Source organism: Saccoglossus kowalevskii, chromosome 8 (assembly GCF_978046115.1).
Source record: "Saccoglossus kowalevskii chromosome 8, keSacKowa6.1, whole genome shotgun sequence".
Classification (NCBI taxonomy): Eukaryota; Metazoa; Hemichordata; class Enteropneusta; family Harrimaniidae; genus Saccoglossus; species Saccoglossus kowalevskii.
In genome coordinates, this window is record NC_140648.1 from 32634709 (window position 1) to 32646759 (window position 12051).

At 33.0% G+C, this 12051-nt stretch overlaps 1 protein-coding gene across 2 annotated transcripts; it reads right to left on the reverse strand.

Annotated features, from left to right (window-relative positions):
• Positions 1-2081: 2081 nt before the first annotated feature.
• On the reverse strand, positions 2082-10992 carry LOC146739526 (uncharacterized). 2 transcript variants are annotated; one of them, XM_085502501.1, is made up of 12 exons: positions 10896-10992; positions 10297-10328; positions 9439-9506; positions 8073-8147; positions 7055-7228; positions 6707-6762; positions 6348-6409; positions 6012-6070; positions 5427-5457; positions 5004-5126; positions 3597-3679; positions 2082-2217 (listed from the first exon to the last, which is right to left on the reverse strand). In XM_085502501.1, exons 2-11 carry the CDS (start codon positions 10319-10321, stop codon positions 3633-3635), a joined length of 720 nt encoding a protein of 239 aa, XP_085358627.1. In that variant the 5' UTR covers positions 10322-10328; positions 10896-10992; the 3' UTR covers positions 2082-2217; positions 3597-3632. The 2 variants fall into 2 exon arrangements, with proteins under 2 accessions (XP_085358627.1, XP_085358628.1); XM_085502502.1 differs by lacking the exon at positions 10896-10992 and adding an exon at positions 10585-10876.
• Between the last annotated feature and the right edge of the window lie 1059 nt (positions 10993-12051).

Genomic DNA, 12051 nt, shown 5'->3' on the forward strand with positions numbered 1-12051 from the left:
AGCTTTGAACTAATTTAATGAAACATAGTAACACAAACTATGATTAGTAGAATTTAAACTATTCTGTACACTGTGTATGCAGTGTATAAGACTGATTAATGAAATACAGAAACCAATCAATATTTATGCTATTTTTCAAAGGTGATGAAAGTAAAATTCATATTTAAAAGCACCTTAGAAATGCTTCTTTGTACTGGAAATAAACTGACTGCCCTGGACTGTTGGGTATTTTTCACCCACACTAGACTAAAAAGATTAATAGGACAAAAGAAAAAAAGGAAAGATACCAACAATTCTAACACAAATTTAATAATAATTTAATATACTTTCTACATTTAATTACACAAGAAAGGTTAATAAGGCTACAATACTTACAAATCATGTGTTTCACTGTCAACTAAATCCCAAGTAGCAACAGCAACATCAGTTAAGGTATAGCCAACACCTGCAAAATTGTATGTCATTAATAAGACCATTATTGAACTATAGTATGATAGACAAAAGTACTCTAGAACTTGATATATAGTAGAAAATATTTGGCAATATTTTGCATTTGTAGTCCTACGTAACTATACAAAATAGCTAATCATTTACTCCACAACTTACTCATCATCATTACTACATGTACCATTGTCAATAATTAGTCTACAACACAAACCAAAGTTCATGAGACAGTATCCAATTGGTCAATAATCGCATTCTACATTCATAGAAATGGGGGAAATATACATGTATACTTTAGATCCCAATACAAAATCAAAACAAGCCTTTTCTTTAAAAGGTAATTATAACAAGTCATTGAAAATGACACAGTCCCCGTTAAGTTCTCTTTGTGCTCGTCATATTAAAGCGGAGGGGTTGTCGCGAGCGTGTCCTTGAAACTTGAGTTCCAAGTGGCGTATACAACAGATTGTTTATTTACATCAAAACACTTGTTTCGTGTCATAGTAATATAGCCAAAATAAAAACAGCCGTTATTCAGCCACCTTTGATCTGATTATGAAACACACTGATATGTATGATGTATGAGCCAAATACGAATGAAAATGGTACATAAATTGTGGAAATATAGTAGTAAGGCCAAAAAGTCAGATGGCTGTCAATCGGCCATCCTTGACCAGATTTTGAAACAAATTGTCATGGACATGCATCCTAACATGTATAAAGTACATGTATGTGCCAAATTTGAATGAAAACTGACAGAGCACGTCCAAGATACCGCATAAAAAAACAAAAACAAGATGCCTGCCAGTTGACCATCTTTGATCCAATTGCAAAATAAATCGTCATGGACATGTATCCTAACATGTATAATCTATGTACCAAGTTTGAATGACAACTGACAAAGCATGTCCAAAATACAACATTTTCAAAAAACAAGATGGCTGCCAGTCGGCCATTTTGAATGGAATCGCTAAACCACTGCATGAGCATATGTCCCACATAAGGTACTAGGCACATGCAAAGAATGAACGGAATCGGTCCACAGAATTCTGAAATATGACGTTGGATAGACTGACGCACAGACAGACGCACACACGGACGGTCGGACGGACAGACTCAGGAACTCACAGACGGTCGGGGACATGTATCCTAACATGTATGATCTATGTACTAAATTTGAATGAAAACTGGCAAAGCATGTCCAAAATACAACATTTTCAAAAAACAAGATGGCTGCCAGTCGGCCATTTTAAATCAAATCGCTAAACCACTGCATGTGCATATGTCCCACATAAAGTACTAGGCACATGCAAAGAATGAACGGAATCGGTCCAAGGGATTCTGAGATACGACTCCGGACGGACGCACGGACACACAGACGCACGGACACACGGACGGGCGGAGACCGAATTATAAGTCCCCGTTTTCGGACTTCGTCTGAACGGGGACTAATAACCTACAAACTTTATATATCTGTGGTAAATAATTCCAAAGAAGTCCCACTCAAAGTTAGCATTTATCTACCAAAAATACAAGGATATTCATAAACATTTAAAATATTTACCTTGTAAGTCCATTAGTAATAGTCTCCCATTGTATTTTGCATATGCCCAATGAACAAAAGCAGCCATCTTGTCAACCATATCAAATGGAAGCAAATTGTTGATCATTCCATTATTGTTTAGATATTTGATGAATTTTCCAGGAATAAATTCTTCAAGTGTGTAATATACAATGTCATCATCAACTTTTAGCAGATAACATGGGACAACACTGTAAGGACAAGATGTACACAATAAACATGAAAAATGTGCGCTTACATACAAGCTCCACTGTCCTATAGAGCATTGCAGTAACCATGTCAAGTAATAGACAATCCCAAGATAAGATACAGGTCACCCTCAAGAAAATAGTTTGATTGTGACTGTTGAAGACATGCCCACCAACAACAACAACACATTTACATCATAATTATCCAATGGACATGCATATATACTGTAATCGAATCAGCAAAAAATGGTGGTGTAGATGTACTTCTTGCTATTCTATTATTGTTCAAGGATTTAATAAACAGTAATTGTATTTAGGAGATACTGGCATGGACACAATAACAAGTTTTAATAGATGGGTCAATGACATCCAATTCTGAACACACTTGCGGGTGACCACATGAATAGACCTGACCCAAAGATTGTCTCATTTTAAGATGTGTCAAAACAGAAACTAATCAAAGAAGCATAAGCATAAGTATTTACCAAAAACATGACGAATACTCTATAAAAGTGTCATTAAAATCCAATTAGTGGTTCTTTATATATCAGTGGAACATTCATGGAAAAAATTAACTAATTATGCAAATTTGGTAATTAATATCCACAATTATTTACCCTAAAACTAATCAGGTCTCTGCATAGTCCTAGTGGATCTGTGTAGCAAGTCTCATTGAAATATGATGATCAGTACTTGAGTTATCAGGCGAAAAGCTGAAAATTAACTAATTATGCTAATAAGGTGATTAATATGCACAAATATTTACTCCCAAACTAATCAGGTCTCTGCACAGTCCTTAAGTAACTATGTACCAAATGAAATGTGATGATTACTACTTGAGATATCAGTGGAAAATCCAAAAATTGATTAATCATTATGCAAATTAGGTAATTAATATTGCAGATTTTTACCCAAAACTAATCACATCTGCGCATTAGTTCAGAGCATCTATGTGCCAAGTTTCATCAAAATCCAATGAGTGGTTCTTTAGATATCAGTGGAACAATCATGGAACAGTTAAAAATCAGCTAATTATCATGCAAATTAGGTAATTCATATGCATGGATTTTTACCAAAACCTAATCAAATCTGCACAGTGGCCCAGAGCATCTATGCATCAAGTTTCATTAAAAATCAATGTATGGTTCTTGAGATATCAGTGGAACAGACAGACACAGACACAGACACAGACATAGACAGACAGACAGACAGGCAGGCAGGCAGGCAGGCAGGCAGGCAGACAGACAGACAGACAGACAGACAGACAGACAGACAGACAGACAGACAGACAGACAGACACACGAACTGCAAAGACTCCCTTTTTTGTGCTTTGCACACAGGAGTCAAAAATACTAGTTGAACTGAGATTAACTTGAACTAACCATGGAGTTTCGCCATATTCCGGTGGTACATTTTTCTTAAAAACTTTGCAGAGCATATTTCCAAGCATTTGAGTCTGGACTTCCTGAAAAAATAAAAATACATTAAATTAATTGGTAAATAGTTATTAAAATCTGTTAGTTATTTGTATATTAAAGATTTAGAGATAGTGGAATTTTGTTTTTATCTATTTTCATTCTTGAAGAATGATGTATCAATGTTACACTACTAAATGTAAATTACATTCGTCAAATCTCAAATATTGACTAGATTTTTTTCTCCTCATATTTTCTGGATATTAGTTGCATTGGATAAAGATTCAAGCATGATAGTGTTATTCATATTAGTATTGAGTTTCTACATGCTCCATATTATAACAATAAAAGGAAATTTTTTTTTTTTTCACTGAAGAGAGGAAAGTATCAAATTTTAATAACATTACTGAAAATTCTCAAATCAACCAGCGATTGTACCATTTGTCAACATTGGCACACAGAAACAAAGACATGTACAGATATTGGAATGACTAGTGTAAATATGTAAATAGACTAAAATTAAATGATCAGTATGTATTTTGGTCTGTAAATTTATGAATAAAAAAAATAATATCTAGAAAGTGCATGCTTCAACCATTATAGAAATTTGATTAAAAATGCTAAAAACTGATTAATAATTATATTTTAAATATAATGAAACTCCATACTTATAAAAGAACGTAAACATTAAGTATGAACATGCATTTACGCCCTTACTCTTTTTGCCATTATAAATCTGACATCTTTAAAACTCTTTCCTTGTTCCTGGTAAAAGCTTTCATACACAGCTTGAATGCGATCATCGAAATGATGCTTCAGGACATAATTGCCTGATTTCAGGTAATCATTTTCTAATATATGACAGTTGTATGCCTCTCGCATACCTCCTTTACCAAGTAACTTTCCTTTGCGGAATGAAATTGTGTGTGGTATATCATCCCAGTTACATGCACCAGATGAACTGTATTTAAAACAAAGTAGCTGTCCTTTTGTGATTGGGCCTAACAACACAGAATGAAAAACAAACTCATTTTAAAAGTGGTATTTCATGTATTGGTGGTTTTATGATAATTTCCAAAATGCTTGAAGATGTAAAATTTGATGTCCACTTAATTAACCAACCAATCTTGTTTATACTTTATTGGAAGGTACACATGTCAGGCAATCTGACTGCAATTGATTAGCACAATGTGTTAAAAATCATAATCAGTAAATAAACCTGAAATGTTACCCAAGACCAACTCATTACCCATGGTTTTATTATTACATGCAACATCAAGGATGCATTTGACGTGATTGGGACTATGATGACATGACATTATGCATTAACAAATTAGAGCTACTTGAGAAATGTTAATTCAGGCAATAACTTACCAGACTCCAAAGCAGTACAAGCCATACTTTGACCAAATCTTAGTAATGTCGCCACACTAACTGAAGACATCCCTCCTTGTTCCAATCCCTTCTTGTTTTGTGCATTCAAAAAAATTGATGATTCTAGAAATAAGGAAAGCAACATTGATAAATAAAAAACAATAAATAAGTACTAAAAAACAATGATATTAAAACTGCCTTACAGATAGTAATTTATAGAAACATCAGTTGGATAAAACGGCAATGTCATCAGTAATTCAATGTGTTCCTTTTACCAAATACAGAGGTGTCACCAGGTCAAAAGTAGTAATACTTTAAGGACAAGGTATATGACAAATTTTCTACCGTATATATATTCGCTTCTAATTGACAAATATGGTGATATCCTCTTATGAGGTACCTTTGATTTCAATTTGCACTTACCAGAAGTTGACTGCCTACCACTGACCTCCACCTGCAAGAATATACAAGATTATAATTTACATAATAATTAACTGATTTTCAGGATGCTCTGGGTTGTTTCACCAGAGTATATTTAAATGCAATTTGGTACTCAGACGATTTAGAAAAATGTGCAGACAAGGTGTTTTAGTGCAAATGCATGTACATGCAAATAACCTATCTAATTTTCTTAATGATTAGGTAACTATTATTATGTCTTGGGCTGTTCCTCACTATCTTAAGAAGAGCTCATCACAACTCAATGAAATTAAGTACATGCAGAGGTGTTGAAGTGAAGTGAAGTGAAGGTACTTTATGTTTTGGTGCGAACTAACATCTTAATTGTCTTTTGTTTATGGTCGACTCATAAACGCGTCTATGAACACAGGTTACCTTGTTGGTAATATCCTGTACTTTGTTTGGCATATTAATTTAAATAATTAAATAAAACTTTGCTACTTTTTGTTCCAGCCTGTTTTTCCATGATCTCATCAGCTTTTAACCTGTTACGTAAGCTAATTTACTGTTATATAGCTACTTTTTAATAACCAAAAATAGGTTACACACCTTGGCCTTTGCTGACTTCACTTTTGCCACATCTGCCAAATGTTTCAGTTGACTAGAAGCTGTGAATAACAATGTATTCTATTACACTGATAAACATGCATGTATTTTGAAGCATACTCCAACAAACAAGCTAACACTGCATGTACATTTATAATTGGAATAAAGAACTCTGCACTGCCTATTATTGCATGGTAACAGGGCACGGATATTCACTGAAATATTGAGCTTGACTGTATCTCAGTATCTCATCCATTATTGTCCAAGACAATGTGTAAATAGTGAAGACTCCTATAACTGTTCTAATATATTCATCTAATATGCATAAAAAATACTCACCACTATGGCTACTTGGAATACTGCTAATACTATTGTGCATAGATAGGTCAGAAAGTAGACTTCTATAACAAAAAATACTGCATAAATATTGTATTGTATTGTAAGTTAATTTGCCATCATGAAAATAAACATATGGTTGTTAAAAACAGTCATTGAAAGATGCAGCATTTGCATCATATCACAATTTGTATCTGAATTAGATTAGTCAGCCATTTCGGATTATTTATATAAATGATGGGACAAAAACAGTAAAAAAACAGACAAAAACAGTAGAACAAGTCTATACATGAAATTATTTTGGTTTTACTGTGTTTTAAAAACTAATCAGAAAGAGTTTAGCACTAATGAGAACAACCTACTTTGGTTCACTAGATAGAGCATCACTATCAGCATCACCATCTTCATCCTCAAAATCCTGTAAATTTAAAAGGATTTAGCAAATATTACATATTGCCTGGTGACTTTTTTTCCCCACCAGTAATTTTGATATCTTTGTAAGCTTTTATCAGGAAATGAGCGCATGTGTTTCAAATATATTATACACAAAAAATGTTTTAATTAACAAGGCAAATTCATTTGCACAAATAATTTAATTAGCTACTGAGTGTAATTCTGGTACAGGCCTAAAACATCAAATAGCAAAATAATCCAACAGGTAGTTATTTTGGTTAACTAAGGATTTGTTTTAATATCAGAAATACACTTACTGGACAGTAGAAGCAAAATGTTGTTTTATTCCATATATGAGAATCTTCCTTATATTCAGGACCAATTGGCCCTCCAAGCAATTTACAGTCATTTTTCCTGGAAATTGGGACTTTGAAGAAAGTCAAGCATGCTAACATTACATTTTTTATTGTCACAGGTTTGTTGAATTCCACCTATAAAAGAGACTTGCATCAGAATAACATGTATACCAGTGTAAACCTTAAACATATTCACATTAACTATAAACACATTCATATGGTGTTTGGTATTAGCATTTTATACAATAAATAAATTTGCAGGGTATCTGATGTGAATCTACATTATCTAATTTTAGTGAAAATAACTATTTTCAACTAGATTAGAATTCCCTGAAATTACAGTGCAAACAAGTTATTGTCAATGGCATAGTCCCTGTCCACAATTTAGTGACTGTGTGACACGATTAAAGATGTAGATAGACAAGGTCGGTATTGATATGTTAAAATTATTAAAAAATTAAAATTATTTCAAATAAAACAAAAATGAACAACATTTTCATAGTTCATCAAAACAAAGCATGTTTGAAAATTAAAAATATAACCCAACATATGCGATGTTCATACCAAGTTTGACTTTGTTCGCCCAGGCATGCTTGAGAAATGTTTAGCGACAAGTTCAAGTTACTATTTTCAGTGTTTTTTAGGAACAAAATTGCAGCAAGCCCAGGCAAGTATTAGAAATGATGATAAATAGATGCTCTTAATGCAATACAGATCACTGTTTTGAACCTCGCACTAAAAAAAACAAATTTATCAAAATACCAACACTTATATAAGCAGCTTGAACTATGGTGAGATTATTCTCTTCTCCTGTATTTTGAGCATCGTCAAAATACTGACTAAATCTCTAACTAATCTAACTAAGTATTATTTGTTCCATGTAAGATAGTAACTGTAACTGCTGCAATTATTTGTGAATTATTGACGTCAATAAACAACCACAAATGATATATAGAGCAATAGAATACAAATATCTTACCAACTGCTTTAAAGTGTCGCTTTTTTTGTATTTTTTTTTCTCTGGCATAAAAACAAGTTTAGTCACTGTCAGCAACTGCAATGAAAATGTAGCAAAAACACTAACAAATGCTTTGTGCATTTTTCACATTATTTTATATATCAATTTTGAAACTTTTAAGAATATGGATGTTACTAAAACAACTTAAAACACCATATTTAAAGTTTATTTGCCAAAAATATAACAAAATCTTGATATTCCAAACAGAATTTTTGTCAATACCGTAGCTTAATGGCGATTACAGGAAACATTTTCAGCAAGATCTTGAAGTAATTATATATTATGCACACAAATTGATTCATAATGTATAATCTATGACACATTTAAGTATGAGAAAAATCAAATTAAAATTATTTGCCTCATCTTGGTAACAACCAAGTGCCTATGCCAAAGACAAAGACAATAACAAAGCAATTTCAATACCTACATGTATAGCTCTCCATTTTGGGAAAGATAATACAAATTAAAGAAAGCTTAGAAAGGACTCGTGTGTGCTGAAAGTAATGAAGGCATGAAATGCAAATATTATATTTAAGCAATGATATCAGTGGTTTCCAAGTAGCTATGGTGTAAATATCAAATGGAATAATGACCATGTATGATGACCTGATATTTTGGTCATATATCTTGAAAGACAACAAAATAGCACCAGTTGCATGTTCTTATCTGCAAACTGTTGCAGATAAGGACATGCAACTGGTGCTATTACAGACAGACAGACAGACAGACACACACACACACACACACACCCACACACACACACACACACAGAATACTAACTGCAAAGACTCCCATTGTGTGCTTCACAAAAATGAGTCAAAAAAAACCCAAAAAAAATGTTCAACATTACCCAAGATGACTTGATAGATTATTGTAGGAAACTACCGGGTAAGTGTGAAACTCCCTGTTCAAAGACACATTCGTTTGAATGATCCACTGGGATTATTGTAACCACAACCAATTTACAACAGATATGATGATGACAATTCCACTAAATTCTATTTAATCATAATCCATGATCACAAAAGAGTTTAAACTTGTTACTGTCAGAACAAGAGTACTACCTAATACTTTATTTCCTTCATCCATAATATACAGCTATCATAAGAGGTAAACTTCTTACAAAATTAACCATAATATTTTTTACCAAAGGATATATTAACACTCACAAATCACACACCATCCTTCACTGTACCGGTATTTATACCATTCATACATTATACTAGAGTGCTACAGACGATCAGCAAACTATCAGTAAAAAAGCTTGAACAATACTAGGTACATCAAAATTCTTTGAGAATTATAGGAGAAAATTAATACTACTTGCCTGAGGACATTTAGTAGTCTTTTCTTTTCTCAGCTTTCGCTGCTTCTCCCTTATTTTATCCCAAGTATCTACATGAAAAAAAATAGTATTAATACTTATGCACTGAAACAGTGAAAGCTAAGAGGGGGCACCAGTGACCCTGATTTTTACATCTTGAAGCTGATTATTAAAATATGTTATCAGATACTAAATTTTCTTATTTCGGATCACAGAATATAGCTTTCCCTAACCAGTCTGAGCTGTGATCCTGCCATATAGTATTGCATGTATTACAAAGTAGAATGCATATCTTTCTTTTTTTTAAATATATTTTTGTGCCAGACGGTAGTTCGGGAAATTGAATGTCTCCCCTGACATTTTTTTTTTTTGTATGTGCAAATCGCAAGTGCTAGTGCCGACACATACCGGTAGTGCATTTTGCCACAGAAGTGGGACTACATGACAGGGCTGTGTGGCCATCTCTCTGGGTAGGGGTCCACCCTTTGAAGTTCAGCCTAAGGTAGGATTTGAACTTGGGTCCCTGTGGGAAACACCGTTAGAGGGATTACAATTTGTGGTTCAAGGGTTTTTTATTGTAATTATATTAAAGTTAGAATTAATACACTTTACAAGATCAACAATATCAGCAAATAATTAATACATGTTAGTGCAGACAATTACTCTGCATACTACTTCTATTATTGGTGCATTATAACTACAAAATAAAACAATATTTTAAATATAGCCACGTAACACGTGATCGTCTCTATCAGGAACTAATCAGGTTCTGCCAATTAAAATATGGCAGATTGCAGACGTCAGTGAACATGGGTAGACTATTACTACATGTGCGATTCAAAATTAAATGTTGTCACATACCTCGTTCTCTTGCTCTCTTGCTCATTTTTGCACTTCACATATAAAAACAAACATTTGTGGAAAATTAATTGCACTGAAGTTGTAATAGCAATTTTTGAGACAAATGGATGAAGGTAAATCTCCACCGTATATACCACCACACACACTCCTCCAAAAAATGAACATGTCCTAACGAACTTTAATAACGGTGACATAAAGTATAACAGCTGCGTTTGGGCTATGTAAAGACACTGAACCCAGATCGAGTTGATGAAAATAATTTGACGGTAACTACATACGACAACATACATTCATACATTCAGAGCACAATTGTCCATTTCCTCGAGCGCGGTCAGCCATGTTAGTTGGTCAATGGAGTTAAAATGAGAGATATAATTATGATTCGAACAAGTTATAGCCGTGGTTCTGCTGCGTGGTACCGAGTAGGGTGTACAAGGCAGCGCCGTCGGTGTACTGGCCGGACCACAAATGCACTCGACGCTGCAGGCACGTTGTAAGCAGACAGATTAAGCCAAGAACCCTCTATGAACCCCGAAACGCCGCGGAACAACGGCTAAATAAGTTCTAGACTGGAGAAAAGTGACGCAAAGTAGCCTTACCATAAAAACTTCAATGACGGAAATCAGTGCCAGGATCAATGCCGAGTAACGAAATCTGGTCACGTGGTATGAGGTCAGAGGGCGAGGTCACAGGTCAAAAAGTGAAAATGAAAATGGATTTTGAAATTGAAAGTTTAAATGATATTGAAAACACAAATCGAATATCGTATCGAAATGAGAATGTCATTAAAAACAATTATTATGTTAAAGTTAATGCGATAGGCAGGAAATAACAGTGACTTTTCAGCAAATTATGATAGAAATTTTGCTTCAAAGTGAAAAATACATATATACCTAGAGTTCAAAGGTCAAGAAAAACGAAAGTGGATTTTAAAAACGAAAATGCATTTTGAAAACAAAAATGGATTTTAAAAATGAAATCGGATTTTAAAAATGAAATCGGATTTTAAAAATGAAAATGAATTTTGAAAATGAAAACGAATTTTTAAAACAAAAATGGATTTTAAAAATGAAATCGGATTTTAAAAATGAGAATGAATTTTGAAAATGAAAATGAATTTTGAAAATGAAAATGAATTTTGAAAATGAAAATGAATTTTAAAAACAAAAATGGATTTTAAAAATGAATTTTGAAAACAAAAATGGATTTTAAAAATGAAATCGGATTTTAAAAATGAAAATGAATTTTGAAAACAAAAATGGATTTTAAAAATGAATTTTGAAAACAAAAATGGATTTTAAAAATGAAATCGGATTTTAAAAATGAAAATGAATTTTGAAAACAAAAATGGATTTTAAAAATGAAATCGGATTTTAAAAATAAAATCGGATTTTAAAAATGAAAATGGATTTTAAAAACAAAAATGAGTTTAAATAATTACTTTTAAAAATAAAATCAGATCTCAGTAACAAAAATGGGTTTTTAAAACCGATTTCAGAACCGAAAATGGTTATTAAAAATGAATTATATAAAAAAAAATGAATTTTCAAAATGTAAATGAATTGTAAAAATTATTTTATAAAATGCTAATTTGTGAGCCACCTCGGTTGCCGTACTCGAGATCAGATTAGCAAGTGTGAAAGTGAAACAGCCATACGATAACTGTTCTGACTGTGGAGAAATCACTGTAGTTACCTTGGCGATATAAAGTACTCCGTGAACTCCGTCGTCTCGGTAAACTAGTATTACTTTCAA

Coding starts and splice junctions, on each gene's coding strand:
- LOC146739526 (XM_085502501.1), bottom strand. CDS start 10,321: ATGAGCAAGAGAGCAAGAGAACGAG. Junction 9,507..10,296: donor CAAGAGAGCAAGAGAACGAG/GTATGTGACAAC, acceptor TTTTTCATGTAG/ATACTTGGGATAAAATAAGG. Junction 6,410..6,706: donor GCTCTATCTAGTGAACCAAA/GTAGGTTGTTCT, acceptor TTTTTGTTATAG/AAGTCTACTTTCTGACCTAT.